Raw genomic sequence first — 23,962 nt, 5'->3', positions numbered from 1 at the left:
CTCTGCCGCGCTCGTTACCGCTCCCAACTGAGACGGATCTGCCTCTGCCTCTGCCTCCCCTCCCGCCTGGCCTCTCCCGCTCCAGAGGGGGCCGCCTGTCGCCTTCTGAGGCGGGACAAGGCGGAGGGGGGCGGCTGGGGGACGAGGACGGGCTGCAGGTGAAGTGGGGGAGCGCTGAAGGAAAAGGGCAGTTTTCCCCGGGTGGCAGCGGCGGAGGGGCTGAGGGGGGAGAAGGGGCGAAGCCAGCCGCAGCCGGCGGGGAGGGAGGGAGGGGGCTGGATCGGGGACGCACAAAGGAGCTGGCGGAAGGGAAGGAGGCGGCAAGGCAGGGCCGGGGCTGAGGCGAGGGGCGGGAAAGGGCCCGGGCGGCGCGGGCAGCGCCCGCCGGCCGGGATGCCGAGGCCGGGGTAAGGGGGAGAGAGGGTCAGCGGGTTACCCCGAGGGCTGAGCCTCCCCCCATGGAAGGCTCCTCGCTCCGCTAGGGGGAGTCCCCGCGTCCCGGCCTCCGGCTGCACGATCGCCGCTCAGCCCCGTCGCCATGGAGGGGCCGCCGCCGCCGCCGCCATCCGCCTCCCCTAGCAACCAGCGCCCGGGCCGGGCGCTGACCCGCCGCCCGCAGCCAATGGGGAGGCGCCGTGCTGCGCCGGCGGGGAAGGCCCAATCAAAGGCGCCCTCTGAAGGCCTGGGTCATGTGGGCGGGCTAAGATGGTGGCCCCCGTGGAGGGCGCGCGAGGTGGGAGGGGCCATGTTGTAGGCTCAGCGGGAGCGGCGGGGCCGTTGCGGCCGTTGGGGCCTGCTCGGTAAGGGGGGAGGGGGGGAGGCAGCCGGCGGGGCCGCGCCGCGCCGTCCGCTGGGCGCCGGGGGGGGGGGTGGGTCGCGCCGGACGGAGCACGGCCCCGGCGGCTGCCCGTGGGGACGAGCCCGGGGCCGGGAGCAGCGCTGGCCGCGGGCAGCGGCGGGGCCACGGGCAGCTCCGGCCCGCCTGAGCACTAAATACTGTCGTTATGGTGTCTGACTTCGCCTATGTCCTTGGCTAGGAGTGCCAATAAAAATAATAATAAAAAAAAACCATGGGCTGTGGGATCAAAAAGGAAAGAGTAAACATGATTTGTTCCGTTCTTTACCCGAGTGTGGATTTATCTGTTTTTCTTAAGGTTGCTGCTTGCCTATTAAGTCGGTTTAAGTGTGGAGCGGCCTTGCCTGGGCCGCCGGCGCTGGGCTCGGCACGGCAGGTGGGGATCCAGCCCCTCGTCCCTCTGGGCAGTTCTCATCTGCTCCAGGTTGCCGTGCGGCCCCAGGGTTGGAAATACCCTTACAAGAGAAGGGGGCCGGAGGGTGAGACCGTGCCTTTTGGGCACAGCCAGTACTTCAGCTGGCTTGGAGCAGTTATCAAGCGCAACTGCAACATCCCCTGCTAAAGGACAATTCGGTGAGCGTCCTCCAGCCATAAATTTTGTAGCTGTCTACGGCTAGATCGTGCCAAAAACCTTGCCATGAAAAATAGGAAGAACGTTGGGATTGCGTAGTACCAAAAGAATATAAGTGTTTATTTGATATATGCTGTTGCTCTGTAACTTTGATTGCATTTGTTTGTTTGCTTGTTCCTTATGATCCAGGACTTTGAGATGACAGGAAGAGAGTTTCTTGAGCTAAATTCTCCACGGCAAAGTCTACATTTGGAAAAATTAAAGCAGATGGAATTCATGCTAAAGCTGTTTGATGGGCTTCCCAAAGAAGATCAGTAAGTGCTGGTAAAATATATGAAGATAAGAGCATCAAACACTTTAGGTCTTGTAGAGGCTTTTCTCTCCCCTTACTTTTGTATTGCAAGTCTTCCATGGAGTTACAAAAACACTGAATTGCAAAGATGCTTATTATTGACCAGAACATAAAACTTGCTCTGTGTTTCTAAATTTGGTTAGCTCACTGTTAGCTCTGGTTCTGCTCAGCTGCTTTCTGGCATGTGCTCCCCAGTGCTTAAGGTTCTGGAATGACTATCAGCCCTAACCAGCTCTGAGCATTGATACAGTCCTGTGCTAAAGCTAATAAATATTCCAGGAAACTGGAATGTTGGAGAGCATAAGGCAGATACCTGTGTGGTTCTGCAGGAGTCAGGTTGTGTCCAGCATTGCCAGGTAAGCACAGAGCTACTAGTTTCAGCATCTTGTTCTGCAGTGCCCCCCCCATTTCAGGAATGTGAAGCTGAGGTGTCTGGGTGGTGTTGTAAGGGTCAGCCAGAGTCCAGCAGGCTTGTTAGCAGAGGATCTGTGCTGCACAAAAACAGCTGAATGCCTTCCAGCGCCTCACAAGCAATTTCTGTGTTTTGTGATATTGCATTTGCATGCAGAACCATACTGGACCTGAGCTGGTTCTGTGAGTAGCTGGCTGCACATCTGCATCTTGGATAGATTTTGCCTGAATGATTTAGTTATAGGAAGTGTTTCTTTAATAGGACCAAATTGCTGGATAAGAAAACGACAGATAGTAACAAAGGGCCTTCCCACACAGGTGGAAAAGAGCAGAACGCCAAGGCTTTATCCAGCGCGTTACGGTCAGTGGTGCCGCTCTCTGCAGGCTCTGCTGGGCTCACGTTCAGTGTGTAACACTTCTTCTTCCCCAGAACAGCCAGGGAGCTGAGGGGGAGGCAGACACCTCAGCGGTGATGTGGTAGCATCTTGATAGCCAGAACCTGTGGTAGCTGGGGTCTGGGGAGCCTGGGAGAGAAACAGCTGCCAGAGGTATGGGCCTCTATTTGAAACTGCCCTGGCAGGACTTAGTTTATATACCCAGAAGGGAGGTCACCAATGACTGGGAGGAAAGAGGAAGCATATTAGAGTCAAATTTATGGAGCTCTTGTTCATTGTTTACCGAAGCTCTATTTTTTTTTTAATACAAGGGAGCTAGTATTTAAAAAAATAAAAAATAAAGCATCCTTCACTTTCTTTTCTTTATTGCAGTGTGGCTGTTCTACAGGTCAGTAAGCCTGACTAGATTCTGTTGGTTCTGGGTGCTCTATTTTGGATTCTCAAATACACTGCGAAGTTTTAATCTCAGTTCTCCACGTGTGTGTACATGCACACGTGCTTTCCACAGCCTGTGACTGTAAATGTGCCATTAGAATAAAATGGCTGGGTTGCAGAAACTGCTCTGGGGGACATTCAGTGAATGAAGTCCAGTGCTGTGAAGACACTGATCTGAAGGCAAATAGGCCCTTTTCTTTTCTCCTTCTTTTCTCCTTCTTTTCTCCTTCTTTTCTCCTTCTCTTTTCTTCTCTTTTCTTCTCTTTTCTTCTCTTTTCTTCTCTTTTCTTCTCTTTTCTTCTCTTTTCTTCTCTTTTCTTCTCTTTTCTTCTCTTTTCTTCTCTTTTCTTCTCTTTTCTTCTCTTTTCTTCTCTTTTCTTCTCTTTTCTTCTCTTTTCTTCTCTTTTCTTCTCTTTTCACTCCTAAATAAGATCAAGAGAGATGTTTGACCAGCAAAGTTCTTTTGCTATATAGCATCTTAATTAAATTGTTAGTAGCTTATTTTCATGTCTGAAGATCTGGTATGTGCAAAGAATTAAAGTCTTTTCCTATTCAGAATAAGAAGTAATTGATGCCATTGATGTCAGATGCTTTTAATGTTAAGGTTTTTGCAGAATAAGCAGCTAAATCTCTGAAGTCTTTTTTTATATAGTTTGTCAATGATTAATATTACTTTAAGCATTAGAATGTGAAAGAGTATTTTAAACAGGTGGATTTTAAAAATCATTTATTTTAATTGCTGAATGCTTTAGAGCTTGTCATATTTGATTTGCAAATAAATACGACATTTGGTCTAGGATACATTTTGTGACCGGTTAAGCATTTTATTGTCTGCAGGGCTTTAGCTGTAAATCCAACTTATGACGTATTTTGACAACACACTTTTAACATAATAATATTGGCACAGCTTCAAAATCAGAGTGCATTCCAGTTAATTGCTTGCCTGGCAATAGTTCCTATTCTGGGGAATTTTAAATTTGTGGAAATCGAAGACTAAAGCAAAGAGTTGTTTCCACTAATCAATTGATTGTGCCAGGTATAATGCTAAAGATAAGGATGGACAACTTCCTTCTGTAAGTCAAATGAAATAAATCACAAACTGCTAATCAGGCTTGTAAAATGAGCGCACTTTTTCATTCCCTCTCCTGCTTTAGCTACTGTGATGGAATGTACTCCAGTGAGAACTGTTTGTCCAAATAATAAAGCCTGGCTATCTCTGACCAGACTGTATTCTGTTCTCCTATTGCAGTATTATAGATTTCAACATGAGCAACTGCTCCAAACTGCTTAAAAACATGTAATCAATAGCTGAATTCAGTCCCTCTTATCAAGGGAAAAATAGAAGCTCCAGTTCTATAAGCTCTTATTTTGAACCCAAATCTATACTTTTGGGTAAGCAGGCTGATTACTGGAGCTCACTGGGATTTGGTGATGTTTTAATTATATTGTTTAATTATATTGTTTTAATTATATTTGAGAAAAATGGCGATTAGGAGGTATAATTTCATAAAGTTTCCATTAGCCTTAGCAAAAATCTTGTAGAAAAGGCTTTGCAGATCCAAGATGCAGCTCTCACTGATATACTGTAACCTGTAACTGGGCAGTTACCTCAAATGTGGGAGACCCAACCTCAAGTTCCCCAGGTAGTTTGTATAAATTTATGCTCTTTCTAGGACAGAAAGAGAAACCACCAAAGAATTTTTACAAAATGAAACTGATATTTTTTGGATATGAAAAGAATAACAAACAGTTTATACAAGTGAAACACGCAGCCAGAGACTTGAAAGACTGACCTTCTAGCTTGGTGTTCTACACAGTTGTGCAGAATGTGTGCATTCACATTAAATTCCTGCTTCAACTCCTGTGGATTTTTTTTCCCCCACAAACCATTATTGTTATTTTTCTGTCCAGCACTATGGTACTAATACTAGCTAAAATAAGGGCTTAATGTTTGGGACTCCACATTGTACTAGATGCTGTACAAATATTTTGAAATCACATTTTTAAAGAATCTGATAGAACATGGATAGTAGCCCACACACGTGGGTGGAGAAGAGGAAGAAGGATGGAGATAAGGCTGCCAGTGAGGCAGTTACAGAAAGGAGCCAATGCACAACTCTGATTCAGTTCAGAAGTCGTTCTGGTGATCAGTTAATATATCTTCTGTTTACACAGCATTTGTTTAACATAAACTTCGCTGTTGGCTTAGTTTCTAACAATCTTATTTAACTTGTGTGTTCATATTTGTTAAAACTTCTGTCTCTTGGCTTAGTAGTGTCAGAACAAATTGGCTGATGTGGGTAGACAAAAGGAAGATGGAGGAGAAATCCGAATTGGGAAAGAGGGCAGAGAGCTTAAATTTTCTCATCATGCGGTTCACTCTAACTTACATTACATGTGCCCTTCACATGGGCATACTTGCATTTTGCAACTAAGACTGCTTCAGCTATTTTTGCCTGTACGTTTTGTCTTTTTATGGTATTTATTATGTAAACTTGAAGGCAAGCACTGCATTTTATCCTTCATACAGGCATTAGAATATTTTGGGAGAAACTGCAAGGTAAATAACTTCTGTCTGCTCTGTTGATAAAACTTTGGAGTACTAGTGCTCAGCAGAGGTTGGAGAGCCAGGACATCGGTTAGTTTGGGGGGGATGTTTTTCCCTGGGGTCACACCCAGCTAGGAATAAAGAGTGTTGGAAACAAACTTTATACTTTCCTTGTCCACATGCGTGGCAGTAGTACATGGGTAGGTTTGTGTGCACACAAGTGCATACATGCAAGTATGCGCACTCTTGTTGTCCTGACTTTCTTTTCCTTGTGCTCTTCCCCTCTATATCACTGTGTTTAAAGCAACAGGATTGATACCCAGCAGCAAGGGGCTGTTAAGAGCGGGGGGAAACTCCCTTTGCTGCCCTCATTGCTCTGTGAAACATAGCAAGGCACTTAGGAACTCTCTCTGCCTTGCCTTAGGAGCACTGGACATCACGGTAGTTTATACTCATTTGCTGTTAGTAGTATAAAGCACTAACCCTGTCCCAGAGCTTAATATAAACACACAAATATGTGAATCAGGATCCAAATTCCGTTGCTTCCTGTATGCTTCTGCTTTTTGTGTTTCACTAAAAGTAGTTAAACTCCAGTAACAGGCTTGCTTTGTGTTGGGGCTTTTGAGCTGCCACAGTTCGTGCAGTGTTTAGCTTCATTCCCTCAGCCGTATGGATGATGATTGCAAAGACCCATAGGGTTTAAAATAGATATTTCACATTGATATTTCTGCTTTATTTCCACATAAAAGGATATGGACCACTTAATTATGTAAGGAATCTCATCACTGCAGCCCTGAAACATGAGACTGAATTACATCTACCCGTTCCTGTCACCTGTTATTTAGCTCTTGCTAATTCTTGAACTGGGCAGCATTGTAAAGTAGAAGACATTAATGTCACTTCATTTGTGAGGCTTGTGTAACTCAGGCATATAGCAAAGAATGCTGTACTGGTTGCTTTCGAAAGCAGTTAATCTCCATTTTGGATCTGCAAGAGTCACATCTTTTACCTCTTATTGTAGAATATTCAGAAATAAATTATAGCATTGCGTAAACCAAACTTTTTTATGGTTCTCAATTACTGAACTTATCTTTCTTTTTTTTATTTTTGCAGGAACCTTTTTAATCATGGATCATACTTCCTTGCAGGAAATTCAAGCTTATGCGGCTTAGCAGCAAATAATTTCTTCAGACGCACCCTAAATATCACAAAGGCTCGCTTTGTATCCGCTTTGCCAATGGCCGTTATACCGTTTTTATCAACGGCAGCAGTTTATGAAGTTTTTTTGCGTCAGCCTTTATTGTTAGGTAAAATTTCATTATTCATTGTTTCTAAAGGGCTTTGCTTTCTCTACATGATGTAACACTAGAGGACATTTTCCTCTTTGAACAGCAGTGATCTTAAACTGTTCTTCAAACCCTGCCTTGCAAAGCAAGGTTTTCAAGATCACAACAGGTCATCTAGTGCATTGGGCAGCAGTGAGTTCTTTAAGTTGTGAGTGGGAAAGAAGATACCTCTATGTGTGTGTGTATATATGTATATGTATAAGTGTGTGTGTGTGTGTGTGTGTGTATATTAAAAAGGAGGTTTTTCTGTGATATGCATCACTGATACTTCTAGCGCTTTTCACCTGAGAAGTCATATAAAATTTGTGTTTGAACTGCAACAAGGCAGTTGAGTTTCTGCCATCTGTATGATTTCATTCAAAGGCCAATTATAAAGCAATAAATTACTTATGGATTGGAATGACAGTAATTTTTTCCAAAAGAAGGAGCCCTTTTTAATTTCCTGAATGCCTGTTCAGCATGGCCTTTCTGCCAAGTGCCTGTTTCCACATTGTTGCAAGCAGCTTAAAGCTGATGTTTAGGAACTATGTGGATATTGACAATGAAATGTTTTGTTTTGTTGTGCAGGTGACCTAAACTGTGAGGTCTGTACTGTGGTCAGAGGAGGATTAATAGGGGCTGTTGTGGGTGGTCTCTATCCTTTTCTTTTGGCTCTTCCTGTGAATGCAAGCCTTGCAGCCAGGTACGTCTTATTCACTTGCTGTGAGTGAAATGGATTTATTTCATCAAATCTTGGTTTTCAGTTTCAATTCTGCAGATTTTCATCCTGCGCACACCTATCTTGTAGGCACTTAGTACATGGAAGGGGATTTGCATTAAAATAACTCATCTAATTACAGAGCAAAGTTCATAAAAGCTATGCTAACAAGCAAGCCTCCAAAGCGAAATGAAATCTGCAAACTGAGGTGCACTGTAAAGCACCTGTGTTCAGCTGGACCCTTAGAACCTACCCATGAGGCACAGGGATGTGTTAAATTGTAACTACCACCCCTGAAAGTGGGGAAGATTGCTGCTTAGTGCTCTTTGGCTGCACAGCCGAGGAACACTCCAGCTTCAGAGCAGCAGCCAGTACCCAAATTCTATGGAAGGTGTGATTTTGCAGATTTGGTCAGGGCACAGCGAGGGAAGGTTAGAGCTGGTGTCCCAGCAGGCGGTCAGCTGCATTGCAGGAGATATTTCGTAGAATTTATCCAGAGAGGGAATTCAAAATGTCCATGCAGTCTTACAATTAAAATTTTAAATATAAAATAGTATTTAATGTCACGTAGCATACTTGCAGGCATATTTACAGTGAAACAATGACATATTTACAAATGTATGGCTCTTATTTTTGGCTCAATATCTGAAGGACTAATCACACACTTCCTGTAAAAGAAATTAAACTTATCTAACAATTAGAAAAATGTATTTAAGATCTTTTAAATAGCAGATTGACCATAAGGTAGAACTAAATATTTATGAAGCATGAGAGCATTGCCTAATAAACAGAATGGTGACGGAGAGCTATACTAACCACACCTCTGTGGCTCCAGAAGAAACATTTCCATTTCTGTCATCCCACTTCCCAAATATGTCTTAAGTATTCAAAGGATTAGCTTGTGAGGTACTTCATCAGTGTAGTAGTTTAATGTTGTGGAGAATAAGAACTGACATAAGTTCAGGTTGTTTTTCCAAAGTGCTGTAACAGTAATGGATCCCAGTACCACCAGCTAAATTTAACCTGGGAGAAGGAGTGAATATCTACTTAATAATTTTTAATTACTTTACTGTTAAATACTAATGTTTAAATGGATAAAAACAGTAAGTTCTTACAACTGTTTATGTTGTTTAGGTATTCTTCATCTCCCTTGCCAGGGAAAGAAAATCTATTACGCTTCTGGCACAGAGCTTCTCAACCTGTCTTTAAAAAGATGAGTTTTGGTATACTTGTACAGCTTCTAACTGGAATTTACCTTGCCACTAAACATCATGGAATATATATCAAAATGCTGCAGCAGATAAAACCTAACAGGGATCCTGAAGAGCTGGAAGCCTGAAGTTGAACAAAAAAACTTCCCAGTTGCCTTGGACAGGTAACCATAATAAACAAAGAAAGAAGTTGTTGCTTGCTGCCTTTTTTTTAACAGAAAGACAAAATTAAGACTCCACATTAACATTCTTTTCAGCTCTAAACTTAAATGCAAATTAAGGTGTTTACCATGTCCTGCTTAATATATACAACTTAATAATAGATTTATAAGGACAAGTGTTTTTCTTTGGAAGTGGAAAAAAGTAGTCTCACTATATAAAGTGATGCTACATCTTCCGGAAGCTGTAAATGAGGATTATTGGAAAAGGGTATTTCTTATCATACTGCAAACCACAATAACTTGTGGAAAAGGAAAAGCAGATTCAGTTAAGGTTTTTCTAGAGATTACTCAGAATCTGAGTATTTTCTCCCTGAGCTTTCCCCCATTCTGCTATCTTCTAGTTTTCTTTACGCTCTGACCACAAAATTGCCCTGCTTAGGCTGTTTCAGGGGATCCACTTATACACTGTTGGGAACACTGTTACCACCAAGCAGTCGGAAATGATCCTTGTGTGTCAGTGACTTCCCAGCTAGGAAGAGGTAGTAGGGTGTGGACAAGTTCTGGATGAAACTTATCCGATATGCATGAATTACTGCTGACTAGGAGAAGCAGTCTCTTTCATAGAGCTACTGCAACTTACTTTTTGATATATACTATATAATATATATAATATAATATATATATCCTATATAATTGTGCAAGTAGTTATACTGTTAAGAAAATTAAACAAGCACACACTTGCTTAAAGCTTTCCTCTTGACTGTACTGAGCAAGCCCACAGGCTTTAGCGGGCATCTTAAACTTAACTAATGCTTATAAGAGGCACATAGGCTAAATCAGGCTTTGTATCTTGAAACAGCAATTAGCCATTGTTTTGAATTCCTTAAGTGTTTACATGGAACACTTCAATGACTTATTTTTGTGGTTAAGGTTACAGCATTGAAACCCTTGCTTTGTAATAGTAGCTTGTTACTTCATCAGGTGAGTGAATGGAGGAAACTAAAACAGCAGGAGAATGCTGAAGTACTAACATTGGCCACTCATATATATGATAGATTTTATGATTACTGATAATTTTAAAAATTGTTTTCAGAATTCACTTACAGAAGTGCAAATACTAGAGCAAGGTTCTGTGGAATTAAATACATATGTTGAAATAAAGTAAGCCATTACGAGCTAGATTACACTGCAAAAGCCAAATGCTTAACCTGAAGGGGTTTTTTTTGCTGCAGAGTAAGGAAACAGGTAAGATAGATACAGAAATTTTTTACAGACAAAAATGTAATAACTTGTTTCCAATATTATAATTTGGAAGTTTTGATATCTTATACTTCCTAAAATTAAGGCTGCAACAAAACAGGTTGAAAGAATCTCAGTACTGATGCTCAAGTCTTCAATGAACAGATAACATCTTTTTAATTTGAAAAGAGTTAGCACATAAATTTATATTGAGCAGCAAATAAAGGCTAGCCAGAACAAACTTTGTCCCTGCAACCAGTTTCACTCGAAATTAGTCTTTTCCTGAAGCAACAGATTGTTCAGAGGCCTCAAGCGGCTGGTGCTGCTACTGCGATGTCCATCTCTGTTTCCTCTAGTTTCAAGATTAATGGTCCAGAGTACTTCATTTGTGAGTCAGGCTTGGTTTCGTATTGACAATTGTATGATCTAGAGCAATATTAATGTCTAATGCAGTTTGATAATTAGCAGGTTTCAGTGTATTCTGCAGTTTGAGAACTCAATCAAGATTTTTTCAACTGAAGCAATCATCTCAAGTAAGCTGATGCACGGTCTTCACTGTAAAATCTGTATAATTACTGGTCAGCACACTTCCATAAAATGCTAGTATCCCCAGAGATGCATGCGATAATATATATTAATGAAAAGGAAGAATTCAGCACTAAAACCTTTAAATGGCTTTGAAAATCTATGCTATGGTACTGCTGAAAAGCATGCTGAAAGAGCTTAATCTTGTTTATCTACTTTTTCTGACAGATTTGTTGTTATAGCAGGGAAATCATGCTCTATAACCAGTAGTAGCCTGATTTATACACGGAATTAGCAAAATGAGACTGTATGCATAAGCATTGTTATGCATAATTAGTTTAGCTTTCCTTAATCTAAAGTATTCCATTGTCATGGTGTTGTGATACCAGACTGCATCTAAACAGGTATCTGGGCCTTACATCACCCCCGTGGTACAAATTCTCATGGAGCAAATATTTGACAAGACAGTGAAGTATGCTGTCTCCAGGGGAGGTCATATCATCAGACTTTAACCAACAGAATCACTTACCTTTGGTAATAAAAAACTTAAAATACTAAAGCTATTACTTTGCAATAGTATCTCTAAGAACAAAAATGAACAGTTTGGTTAATATGAATATTTAACAAGATATAGTTAAGACATTAGAAAATAAGGGCTAGAGTGTTTTTACAGAGCATTATTTTCAAAACCATCTTCCATTCCATGTGCTATTTTTGGTATCAATTCAAGTGATAATTATTCTGAGTAGTCAAAAATGCAAGCTGTGATACTTAATGATCTGATTCAAACTGCATTTTTTTAGATCTTAAGTTCCTGAAAAGGGGAAAGGTTGAGAAGTTTGTGTGTAACGGGAAGAAATTCACATTCCTCAGCATCTCTGAATAAGCTGCAAAGACCAATATTTACTTCGAGCAAACAGGTGAATACACAAGCTGCAAGTATTTTTTTTTAAGTGTTCATATTTTAGGTCATGGCACAGGCCAGCTACAATCCTTAGGCAAGGGGCTTAAAATCAAGTCAACCAAGGTGGGGGGGGGGGTTGTTTTTTCTTTTTTTAAAAATGAGATTTTTCCCCTGTTGTTTAAGTGGAAGTACACAGGCAGTACAATTGAAAAGTTCTCAAAACTAAGGTAAAAAAGACAAAGTGTTTCAAAATTCAGCAGGGGGCAAGGTGCTGTCAGTAAGTTCTAGCATGCATGCATCTGAAGCAGTGCTTTCACTGAGGTTTGGAAACGTACCTGGATACAACGTACTTTGTTTTACAACTCTGAAGAAGTCAAAAACCAAGCTTTTACCAGTTCTTGGCCTCCTGCCAGCTCTTAACAAACTCATCGCAAACACTGCCTCCCTGTTTGAAATCTCTGAGTTAGAACAGATTTTAGTTGTATCCTTTCTTCTACCATTATAGCAGAAATAAACTAGTCACAGACTATACATCAGAGTAATGGCTTTTATTGCATTCCTAGAAGAATGCACGTGTCTAATATATAAGCTATATTGATGGACACTGACTACTAGAAGTCTGAACTACTTCCAAAAGGATGCCAAGAAACTGGCTCTAGATAAGAATCACGACCTACTTAAAAAAGCACCACTTCTGTCTTCTATTACATGTTCCATTTTGGTCATGAATCTCAACATTACAATCTATTACAGAGCAGATACCTTTGCACATCGTAATAAAGAATAACACATTCTTACAAGTCCCCTGACTCCCTCCTGTTTTTTCTCCCCCTCAAGTCCCACTCCTGGCATGCTCCTGCCAAGAAGTAGAGCCAAAATTACCTAGCCAAATCTTCATCTCATATTTCATTTAAACTGTGCAAAAAAATCTAAAAATCAGCTTTCATCTATATACAGTTGTACAAAAGGTTTTCTTTAAACACAGAGCCCATTTGAATATCCATCATACCTAATATATACTTGAGACATTTACAGTCTAACAGCAAATGTAACACTATAAACAGAGTATCATTGATTCTAGCAGAAAAATCTCTTTAACTACAAACTTCTGAAAACACTAAGTTTTTTAAAATAGAAAATTTTACAAAAGGCCTTTGTGTTTTACAAAAGCTCTCAGTGTTTCACGGGGAAAACTGAGTCTGGTTTTGTCAATTAACATCAGAAATCTGATAACTCAGAAGTGCCAACAGATGCCAAATTTTGTGAAATGGTTCCCATTTATTTTGATATCATCTCTCCAGGCAGTTAGAAATTGCAGAAATGCTGTTTTTTTTCCCCAGATGCTGCTACTATTTTGAGAAGAGAGGGAGAAGTTAATTTACAATGCTACTAAGATTCACGGTACCAGAATCAAACTTTAAACAACTAATTGAGTACTGAGAACAAAACTGTTTTTTTTTATTTAACTACTAAACAGTCTTCAAGCCAGGCTGAATAAATACTGGAAAATAGAAGTAGCGTAGCTGTGCAATTTAACACTGAGAGGTTTTGGTTCTGTGATACGTTCAATTTAACAAACTAATTCTGATGCTACAACTGGAAGCCAGAAAGCAGAACATGCCAGTATTCCTTTGAACTGGTCAAAGGCATTCATTACATTTTTAAGCATTCTTCTTCCTGATTTTTTTAAGCTACAGACAACTTTTATTAGAATACTTGAATGTTAGAAAGACAACCAGCAAGCTATTTTAAACTCTGCTCTCTACAAAAAAAACCATTTCTTTGAGACTTTCACAGAAAATTAAGACATCGTATTGCTCACTCTGGGGCTTTAAAAATGCTATGTCCTTTCAGAACCCTCAAACCTTCTGTTACAGTCACCCCTGTTGTTTAATGTGGAAATAACAATCTGATGAAAGATTACAGTTTAACAGCATACTATTAGCCAGGCATCAAAATTAGGAACCTAGGAATGGAACAGAAAGGAAGATACCAATAAAACATGGAAGTATTTACACAGAAATTCTGTTCTTCCATGGTTTATTGATCAAATATATCTACATTAATAAAAAAGAAAGAGAATCCGCTGTAAAATACAAAGAGCGGTGATACTCAGAGAAGTACAACTCCATCTTAGGTTCAAGGAATAGTGCTTTTTTTTTGTCCTCACCACAAAAGTTAACTTGAAAGACAGGTGACCAAGAACATGATTTCTCTTGGGTACCCTGCTCCATTTTATCTTGTTTTCCAATGTATGACCCACACAGATAGCAGTAAGAGCATTTTCCCCTTTCTGATTCCCATTTTGTGCAATGAACCACTTCATTAAAGGAAGGCATTAATAAGAAGAAAAAGATGAAAAAATATTTGAGCCCATTAACTGAAAGATCAACAAGTCTGATTTTATTATGATATTGTATTCTTATCTGGATGGCACATAATTACAAAGAAACAATTACAATATTTTTTCAAGTATTAAGTTGTATCATTTCAAGGCTTCCACTTCAAAAAGCTACATTAATAATAAACTATACAAATAATACAGTTGGTCAGCATTTCAAATAACTTCCTCCCCTCTATTTGGTTTGAATGTGATTCAGTAGGCACTAGAAATGCCTGCAGCCACTTACTTTCCTGGGACTTGACCACCTTCTTGTACCAGTATGCCTAATTTTTCATGCCATAAAATCAGCTACTCTCAGACACAGCTTGTAGATAGTTTTATGACTAGAGTGATGTGCGGGTTCCTAACAGAGACCAGAACCAAGTCCCTGACTCCTATCACTTAGCAGTGATGCAAAAAGAAAGAATGCGTATTTAAATTAACTTAAAATACACTTCTACTCTGAAGTAACTGTAAAAATGCCATTGTAACATCCCATACCTGTTACATTACTGTTTGTCTTTTAATTAAGCATGTTAAACTTTATAAATAAAGCATGTTTACTAAGTCTGAGCTAGGCAGATTCAACCATGCTCAGTCCAGCTCAGTTATTTCCATTTTGCATATCAGTTAGTACAGATGATTAACTCAGATTCATGTGGCATTTGTACAACCCATCAATTACAGCAGGGTTACACAGTTTAAGACTGAAACTTTAAACAGTCCTGTTGATGCCACAGGGGTGTAACATAACGTACATCCCACCAACTCTCTCCTGCGCTGGCACTGTACTCTGTGAACAGATGGAATTCTGAATACACTGGAGGAAAATCTGTTTGATAGGATACTGTCTTTCGAAAAACCATCTTGGACGACATTAAATGATCCAGCATTCAACCTTTTTTTTTTTTTTTTTAAAAAAACAAAGACAGCAAAAGCCCTGTTACCTCTTTATTCTCATTTCTTATACTACCTTTTAAAATAAAGCAGGAAATGTGGCCAGCAGCTGGTCCCGTCTCTTCTGCCCCAACACAGCTGAATCCACTTTAGCATAAAGAAAAACAAGGATGCTAAATACACATAAAGTTTATCACACAGTGATGTTTCACAAAGAAAAATCAAACTCATCTTTTATTGGTGTACGCTTCTAAGGGTCTAGTACCAATAAAACAAAACACTGGGAGAAAATGCTTCCACCTTCTATTTAGCCTTAAGCACAAAATTTAAGGCTCTAAGAAATAAGACAAGTAACATTAAATGCAATATTTTTTAAAGAAGTGAAGTTAATAAATGAAACTGTTTTAAATAAATCTATTCTTTGTGAAACCTCACTTTACATATTATTATTTTCACAGTCCTTCTTCCCCCAACTGACATAAACATTATAATACAACTGAAAAAGACAACCCACTCATCTTTCATGATAGGGAAAAACTCTGACTAGTACAAGAAAACACGCACTACTGTTTATCAAACTATTTTTCCCCCTATCTCAGTTAATCATCGAGCATTTTTCAAACCATTAATCTCAAGATACATATTTGTTCATCTCCAAGTTGTGCTTAATTATATAAATATAGATTTCTGGATACTGTGAGAGGCAAATTTAAGATCTCTACAGTGAAATTAAGCACATGCGTATACATGCAATATCTTTAAAATTTAAAGCTATTTTGAAGTAACATAGGAATTTCAGTGTGCATGGGCATAGGGATTACTTATGGTAAGCTAAAGTAATGAGTTACTTTGATGCACTGCATTCTTCAAACCACAATTCTCATCAGAGTTCCATGCAAAAAAGTGACACTTCTACATTAGGATTCCACTGTACAGATGTAACCAGTATTCACATTTTGTTAAATTAGGCAAAATTCTGCATCATGAATTAAAACGAGCTAGAAAAGGGCTTTATAAAGATACTGTGCATCCCTAATACTAGACATAGTATTTTATACTAGTAGGTCACAAATTCAGTTTTTTTTCCATTTAAAAACCAACTTACTTATACTTTTGGGAAATTCCCCAATGATAAAAGACTGTAAATATCACATCGCACTTATTACCATGTTTTCCCCTTTTGCCTCATCAGATATACAGTTTAATAGCAAATTCCCATTTCAAATGGCATCAGCATTTATTTTGTAATTCAAAAATAGCTGATATATTAGCTACTATGTTCATATTAAAAAAAGAAGAGGAAAACAGCTAATTAGAATGATGCAATTATAACTTTCACTATTGGTTATCATCCAGAGCTAGAAACATTTTGGCAGAGCAGGCCAAACAGTCCAAGGACCAGAAAAATAATTTTCTGAACCAGTCATTAGAAGAGACTGGAATAAGCAAAGCAAGCTTTCTGTTACCGCATTATGGGAATATATTGATCCTTACCAGGTTGCGAGGTGGAAAACGACTGTTCTTTAACCCCTACACAACGGAGCCTGGCAGGGCAAGCACCTAAAAGAGAAACTGTCAGAGAGGTTTTAATAGTAATGTATAACTAAGATGCAGTACAATTTTATATGCATGCTTTTTTTTGCCGATCATTACTATTTTCTTAAGTCTGTCCAGTGATGATGTCTTAATGAAGTTTTTGGTTTGGTTTGGTTTTCTAAGCAAGCATTTTCGGCTCCTCGGCATAAGCAGGCTAGACATTATCTGACTCAAGACTGGGTAGGCATTGTTATCTTTACTGGCAGCTGTGGAGTGGAACCGAGCACACCTTCATGCATCAGGCCGGCACGAGCGTTTCGCCCAGGCGCTGCAAACGGGCTCCGGGGGCACCTCAGCGCGCGTCGCTCTGCACCACAAGCATGGCCCCGCTGCACGCAGCTCCGCACGCTCCTTAGGCCAGGCGGCTCAGAGCGCTTTACGCGGCCTTTAACCAAGGCCGCCGCCTGGCTCCCAGTGCGCCGCTCGAGAGATTCAATTTTGTGTTTTGGGACCCAGGCCGCTTAAACGCCAGGCTCCCCTGCTCTGCATCTCCCCCGCTACCACCCCGTCACCACCGCGCTTTTTTTTTTTTTTTCTTTTTTTTTTTTCTTTTTTTTTCGCCTCCGCACCATCGCCTGCTTCCTTCCTCCGCCGCGACGCGAGGCCCCCAGGGGCGAGAATCCCCCGAGCGCTCGCAGCCGCCTGCGCGGCCCTACATTCTGCGGGCCCGCCGGGCGCAGGCGGAGCAGAACTCCACCGACACCCGGTCCCGCTCCACGTGGAGGCAGAGCCCGCCGGGGGCCGCCCGCGGCTCCCTCGCCGCCTCCTCCCGCCGCGGGGGCCGGGAGCCGGGCAGCGCGTAGTCGTGGTCGCTGCTCTCGCCGCCGGGCCGCGCGTGGGGGTGGCGGCGGGGGCCGCCCGCGTCCCCGAAGAGGCTGGTGCCGAGCTGCAGCCCGCCGGCGCGGGCCCCGGCCAGGCGGCCCAGCAGCTGCGCCAGGGCGCTCTGGTTCGCCAGCACGGCCCGCAGGTAGCCGCTCTCCCGCTCCAGCTCCCGCAGGCGGCGGCTCAGGCCGCGGTTGCGGTCCCGCAGCTGCCGGTTCTCGGCGGCCAGGCCCTGCAGGCGGCTCTCCAGCCCCAGCACGTACTGCTTCTTCTTCAGCCGGTTCAGCCGCGCCGCCGCCGCCGCCTTCAGCCGGCTCCCCGCGCCGCCGCTCCTCCGCCCGGGCGCCGCCGCCGCCCGCGCCGCCGGCTCGCCGCGGAAGCAGCCGCTCAGCTCCGCGTCCAGGTCCCAGTCCGGCCGCGCGGCCTCCAGCAGGTCCCCCAGCTCCAGCGCCGGGAACCAGTCCTCCTGCTCCCACGCCGCCAGCGGGCCGCCGGCCGCCTCCGCCTCCTTCTCCTCCCGCCGCGCCGGCGCCGGCAGCGGCAGCTGCTGCTCTTGTTTAGCCCGCGCGGGGCCCGGATCCCCTTCCCCGCCGCCGGCGAGCGGCCGCGCGGCGCCGGAGGGGCTCGCTCCGCCCGAGGGGGCCGCCAGCAGCTGCGCCAGGCTGTGGCGCATGGCGGCGGCGAGGGGCCGGGGGCGGCGCGCGGCGCCTGCGGAGCGCGGCGGCGGGGGCGCTGCCGCCGCGGTGCCTGTCGGGAAGCGGGGGGGAGGGGGCGCCGCGCGACTGCGCCCGCGCGCGGGAAAGCGGCGGCGCTGCCCGCGGCGGCTGAGGGGACCGTTGGGGGGGGAGGGGGTGCCTCTCACACACAGCTGCTGCCGCGTCGTTTTCTCCCCGCTCTCCAGCGCCTTTCTACGCTGTTTATGCCGTCTGCGCGGAGGTTAATGGATCCCGTTATCCCGCCTGCATCGCGGGCATGTCCACCAAAAAAAAAAAAAATTTTTTTTGAAAAATAGGTGCGTGCCTTCCGTTAAATGGGTGTTAAATGACGCGTGTAGGAGCCAGGAGCAAAACAAAAGGCCGTGGTTCTTCACGCGGCCGGGAGTTGAGCGCTGCAACGTCTTAACATGGGTTTGTGTGGGCCGAGGGACAGTGTGGAGAAGTTAATAGAAATCTGTTGATAGCTACTGCTTACTTAGGAACTGTATCTGGTTCAGTAAGTGCTTCAGATGAAAATGGTCGTGAGCTGGGAGATCCCCTGGGCATCTGATTTTGGCCACTCCTTGTATTGGGTCCAGCAGAGGTTTCGCTTGACGCAGCACAGCTGTTTTGTAGATGCTTAAGACCGACAGGTAACCACACAACTAGCTAAAATGTTGAGTTACCCCAAACTATGCATCCATGTTAAAAACGTGGAGAACTCTTACGGCTGCTGAAAACAGCCTAGATGTGGGATACCATTCGGGCTGTCACTTTTTTTTTTTTTTGGTAGACTTAGTCTGGGGAGCAGCTGTAAGAGCAGCAGTTGAAACTCAGCAGCCAAAGACCTCCTGCCTGGCTGGGGGAGATGCAGGAGAGAGTAGGAAGCTTCTCCATCCCCCCGTGCTGACAAGAAAGGGAAAGATTTTTGTCAAAATTGCCAGACCAACACTCTTCAATCTTGTGCATTACTGCTATTTTCTCTACAGAAAACACCTAGTGCTCTAGTAAGTAAGTAAACTGGCAGAATGTCTAGAACCTAAACCTGTTTCGAAAACCATCAAAATAACCCAAAAGACCTGTCGCTTTCTTTTGAACAGAACAGGGATATAAATACTGCTATAATTTTAAATGAGACTAAGACAACTGTAGACATCTATAAGACAACTAGAAAAACTATAGATAAAATCCATCTGAGCATTGGGTAATTAATTGTATGATTTTATTGTTTTGACCTGTTTTAATTCTTTATTCCCTTTTTTTGTATTAACTGCAAGTTGCTAAATCACAACTATTTATGCCATAGGTGTTTCAAGGTGGAATTTCTTAGAGCCTCAAAGATACCAGTTAATTGCCCAGTCTCTTTTGAACTTCAAGGGAGAATCAGACACAGAGACTAAGGATCTGAGCTTTTGTTCTTTTGTTTGTCTTGGAAAGTAATGCATCTTTGACAGTAAAAACTGAAAATCTATGATACAGCAGAGGTTGGGACCAACTAAAACAAATCAAACTCGTATTTGTAGATTTTTCACACTAATCCTTTCTCTCACACTGTTTGACTAGTTCAGCAAGCCCTGTTCAGATTTAACAGTGTAGCAATCTTACTTGTGTAAAACTATAAAAAAAATGAGGTTACAGACAGTCCCTTATGGAAGGATTTAAGCTTGTTGAGTACATAGACACAAATCTGTTAGAAGATTGTCCCAGGGAAGAGGAATAAAAAGCAGTGGTATGTTACGATAGAGGCATCTGCTGACAGAGCAGAACAGAGGAGAAAGTTGAAGTTATGCAATAAAATGACGGAGTTTGACATTCAGCTCTCTTTCTTTAGTCAGTAAGTCCTGACTGTGTTTTTTGTAAGCATCAAACTGCAGCCAGAGTTCGCTGTATGCCTGTTTGCTGCTTTCTAGCTGCTGTCGGAGCTCTTGGACCCTCAGATCACCGCCTGCTGCTGCTGCTGCCTCTTTCACGCAGCGCTCTTCTGCTAGCTGCCTGGCTTTTTCTGCAGACTCCAGCTTCTTCCCCAGCTGCTGAATTTCCTGCTGTTTCTCTTGCAGAGCTTTGCCCCTCTCCACGGCCAGCTTCAAGAGTTCTTCCTTCTCCTGATACACCCTCTCCAACTTCACCTCCAGCTCACTGCCCTGAGCCCTGTGCTGACTTTCTTCCTGATTTACCTGTGCAACAGCTTGCTGGTGCTTCTCCTGTAGGCATTGCAGCTGTTTTTTTAATGAATCAACTTCCCTGGCGTAAGCGCTTGCTTGTTGGGTCTGAGCTTCTAGCATCTCCTTTTCTCGCTCCTGGGCTCTGTGAATCTCGTAAGCACATTTCTCCCGCAAGGAATCTAACTGCTGAGAGAGCTCTCTTGCCTGGGAAGTGAGCTGGAGCACTTCAGCTTCCTTCTCCCTCACAGTCTGGCTGAAGAGAGTTTCATTCTCTTGCGTCAGGCGCTTATTCTCCTCCCGCAGTTGCATATTCTGTTTCTTATGTTCATCCTTGAAGCGGATCATTTTTTCATGGTTGCCAGCCAGGTCCATGAAACGCTCCTCCAAACACTGAATCCGCTGGGTCTGGGCTTTCAGTTTCGCAGCGTCCTCAGTCCTCAGTTCCTCCAGCTTCTTGCTGAGCTGCTCCAGGCCTTTGCAGCGTTTGTGTGCATCGTCTGCTCTTCTCTTCAGTATGCAGATAAGGTGATACTGTTCTTCTATGCGTGAGCGTAGCGCAGCCTTCTCACTCTTCTCCTCTTCAGGGACCCCACAGAATTTCCACAGGCCCTTATTCAGGTCTTCCATGTCTCTCTCTGTCTCTGGATCATTTGTGGGACCAGCCCTCCCAGGGTCTCTCTTACCTTCAGCCATGGACCAACTGCCTCTCACAAAGATGAAGAAAAGTTTATACTGACCATTGACATTCAGCGTATCTTAGCTGTCCCCAGCAGTTCTTGTTTGTGGCCCACCGCACTCCACCAGATGGGCGGAGTTTCTCCGGAATGTTGTTTTATCACCTGTGGAGACCGGGGCGTTCTGAAGCCAGCAGCAGTCTGCAACCAGCCCTGGCCCCTGCAGGCAGAGCCACCAGCTTCACGCGCATTCAGAGTTGGGCAGACTGAAGAGAAGGATGCCGGACGCAGTGATGCAAAAGCAAAGCAAATAGGCTTAGTATTTATGCAAGCCTATTCATTTGCTGGTGACTGGCTTTTTTAATTATTCCTTCTCAATGCACTGCTGTTGTAGCTACAAGAAGTACTATTATATTTAGGTAAAAAGCCAGTAAGTGATGAAGCAGTAAATAATTCCTTAAGCACTCCTCTTCCTCTGCCCTTCTTTCCTCCTATAGATCTAGTATTATAAAAGCAAGTAAAACAGTGAGGGTTAGATGGGTCTTCTAACTGATTTACAAGTTTTTAACAATGTGTTATATTTCTCATCTAAAATAACTGAATAGCCTTGCCTTGTCCTTAGAGATTTATGATTAAAAGAGATCTACACAATGCTAATAATTATTGAATGCGTTGTGATATAAAGACTTGGTGCTTGGAGAAACAGTTCATAATTTGAGTTTTGGCAGTGATTTGCTGGTTTATTTTAGGCACATAATTTTAAGTCTGTTTTCTCATCTGGAAGATAGGGTAAATATTTATATTATGGTAGCACCAAAATCAGTACTGGTGCCTAATAATGCTGCATGTTACCCAGAGGTATGAAAAGTTAGTCTAAAACTGATCTCCATTTTTTTCATTCAGACACAGGCCTAGAAATAGGCAGCATGTAAAATAGTATGCTGATAACTAGCTTTTGTAAACGTCCTGGGTTTTAACTGGAGGTAGAATGGGATATATGACAGAGCCAGCTTAAAGAAAGGAGTAGAGGAAAGATGAAAAATACTGTAGAGCAGAAATGAATTCAAGCTAGGGCAAAGCCTGTGAAGCACAGAGTGTATAATGCAAGGAGCCAGTCTACAGATGCAGAACCGCATAGTGGTGACCTTCAGTGGGGATACTACTTCTAGATGTGCCTTCCCGCACTGCCCTGCTGCTGCTCCTACTTTCTTTGGCTCCTGCCAAAGTATTCAGAAAAATGGAGAAGAGAGAAAGGGATCCAAAAGTTTAGGCTGTCTAGTGGAAACATGACAAAGAGAAGGAATTAAGAGGAGAAAAAAAGTTTTCTTACCAAGTGTTTTCTTTTCTCTGTTTGTTGCTACTCCTACTGTGGGGTTTTTGTCTCCATGGTGATATGACTCCAGTCACTCCAGAGCTGGTGCCTTCAACTGCCCTGCTTGGAAAAGGTCCAGCTGGAGCTGGGCCAATCCCAGAACACTGACAGAAATAACTAGGAGTGTTTTTTAGCAAACAAATGATGCGAACACCCTCAGAGTAACCTAGGTTCTGTAAAAGGAACAGGATTTCCAGAAATACAAAGATCTCCCCTCTCTCGGCCTGCACCGTGTGGCAGAGGAAATCATAATGGCAGGCTACAGCCATCTCAGAACATGCTGAACATCCACAGGCTAAAAGCAAAGACCCAGCTCTTGCCCTAAAGAATTTACAACTTTATTCGGTGATTAATGAAAAATCTGGCAGATGTAATGGGGAAGGGAAAAGCAAATGCAGCTGGAGGGAAAAGTCAGGTTCAGGTTTTGCTGACTCCTGTCTTGTTTGCTTCATATCACTTTCCAAAGAGGGCACAGTACCAGATCTTTCAAAATGAGTAAAATGGGAGCGATGTGGGTCGCCAAGCCCACTAAGGTTTGTAGGCCTACTTGCAGAAATGGCAGGTAGAGAAAGACATGGGGATTTTTCAGATACGCAGCATGGAAGGTGAGCCATGAATGAGCAAAGGGGGGAAGGGTTGTGTTTCTCCCATTGATTTTTTTGAGCAAGGATGAATGCATATAATGACATTCTACAGGTATTGCTGCTTTTTCATAAAGGTGAACTGGAATCAGAGCAGAGCTATTAATTTATCAAACTGTACTTTAGTGAGCATCAGCTACATCTTAACTACATGACGTCAGAGTTTTGGTTATGGATGACTCTAAAGCCTTTCCTGTTGACTGCAGAGTAAGAGAGAATGCAAAGAGACCAGTTTCCTAAAACTTGGTCTTGGTCAACTGCACAAACTTGCATTTCTCTATCAGAGCAAGCGTTATCAATCTGGAGCATCCTCCTGTAGTTAGGAATGATTATGAAGTTGATGGAAAACTGTATTTATTACATGAGCCATGTTCAGAGGAATGTCAATAAATAAATAAATAAATAAATATTTTTAAATGTACGTTTTCAATCATTTTAGTTGGGTATTTTCAATGCAAACTTCCTGCTGGTTTACACAGTTAGATCCAATGATTGTCTTCAATTGCTTTTTAATAAATCAATATAATATCCTTTAGCAGGAGGTAGAATTTTAGTTTTTCTGCTTTATAGTTAAAAATACACTTTCCACTGATGATGCAGCTTTGTTTGTAACCCTCCCTTACACTGAAGTTCCTCTCACCAGGACAGCTTTGACTTTTCTTGTGTATTACAATACACCGTAAAACAGTAAAAAGATGATAAGCACAGCTGCTAAAGATCTGCTAAAGATCTTAAAGATCTGTAGCTTGATACAGACTCTATTGAAGGCTAACGATAATAATAATATAGTTTTAAAATATATAGCATTATTGTTAAGTGCTAGCATACTTCCCAACGATACTGCTGTGACTACCTCTGCTGACCCCCTGCAGATTTGGAAGTAGTATAAGGGAGGCTCATGTTTGTTTCTGGTGATGACTATCCTTGTGTGTTGGCCTAAAATAGCCTCTATTTTCTGCACATCCTGTAAACAGCTGTTAAACAAGTTTGAGGAGAGACTGAGTTTTTGTACTAGAGGGCCTGTTTGGGTTATTTGGTTCAGTGTCTTGGTTATCTGGATGACTACATA

At 42.8% G+C, this 23,962-nt stretch overlaps 3 protein-coding genes across 5 annotated transcripts; 1 reads left to right on the top strand and 2 right to left on the bottom strand.

Moving 5' to 3' along the window:
• The first annotated feature begins 705 nt into the window (after positions 1 to 705).
• On the top strand, positions 706 to 14,961 carry TMEM126A (transmembrane protein 126A). 2 transcript variants are annotated; one of them, XM_067315973.1, is made up of 6 exons: positions 706 to 800; positions 1,617 to 1,741; positions 6,682 to 6,875; positions 7,482 to 7,596; positions 8,746 to 8,986; positions 11,551 to 14,961. In XM_067315973.1, the coding sequence occupies exons 2-5, from the start codon at positions 1,626 to 1,628 to the stop codon at positions 8,948 to 8,950; spliced, it is 630 nt and encodes a 209-aa protein (XP_067172074.1). In that variant the 5' UTR covers positions 706 to 800; positions 1,617 to 1,625; the 3' UTR covers positions 8,951 to 8,986; positions 11,551 to 14,961. The 2 variants fall into 2 exon arrangements, with proteins under 2 accessions (XP_067172074.1, XP_067172014.1); XM_067315913.1 differs by lacking the exon at positions 11,551 to 14,961 and having other exon boundaries at positions 8,746 to 9,011.
• Positions 14,033 to 18,045, bottom strand: CREBZF (CREB/ATF bZIP transcription factor). 2 transcript variants are annotated; one of them, XR_010886908.1, is made up of 3 exons: positions 17,613 to 17,697; positions 16,426 to 16,503; positions 14,033 to 15,078 (listed from the first exon to the last, which is right to left on the bottom strand). XR_010886908.1 is itself a non-coding variant. In XM_067315772.1 (2 exons), exon 1 carries the CDS (start codon positions 18,020 to 18,022, stop codon positions 17,180 to 17,182), a length of 843 nt encoding a protein of 280 aa, XP_067171873.1. In that variant the 5' UTR covers positions 18,023 to 18,045; the 3' UTR covers positions 14,033 to 15,078; positions 16,426 to 17,179. The 2 variants fall into 2 exon arrangements, 1 of the variants encoding a protein (XP_067171873.1); XM_067315772.1 differs by having other exon boundaries at positions 16,426 to 18,045.
• An 808-nt stretch (positions 18,046 to 18,853) lies between these two features.
• Positions 18,854 to 23,953, bottom strand: CCDC89 (coiled-coil domain containing 89). Its single transcript, XM_013943076.2, has 2 exons — positions 22,211 to 23,953; positions 18,854 to 21,379 (listed from the first exon to the last, which is right to left on the bottom strand). The coding sequence occupies exon 2, from the start codon at positions 20,897 to 20,899 to the stop codon at positions 19,829 to 19,831; it is 1,071 nt and encodes a 356-aa protein (XP_013798530.2). The 5' UTR covers positions 20,900 to 21,379; positions 22,211 to 23,953; the 3' UTR covers positions 18,854 to 19,828.
• Between the last annotated feature and the right edge of the window lie 9 nt (positions 23,954 to 23,962).

The sequence above is a fragment of the Apteryx mantelli genome, chromosome 1 (genome assembly GCF_036417845.1).
Source record: "Apteryx mantelli isolate bAptMan1 chromosome 1, bAptMan1.hap1, whole genome shotgun sequence".
Taxonomy (NCBI): Eukaryota; Metazoa; Chordata; class Aves; order Apterygiformes; family Apterygidae; genus Apteryx; species Apteryx mantelli.
This window is presented reverse-complemented; position numbering and strand designations above follow the sequence as displayed.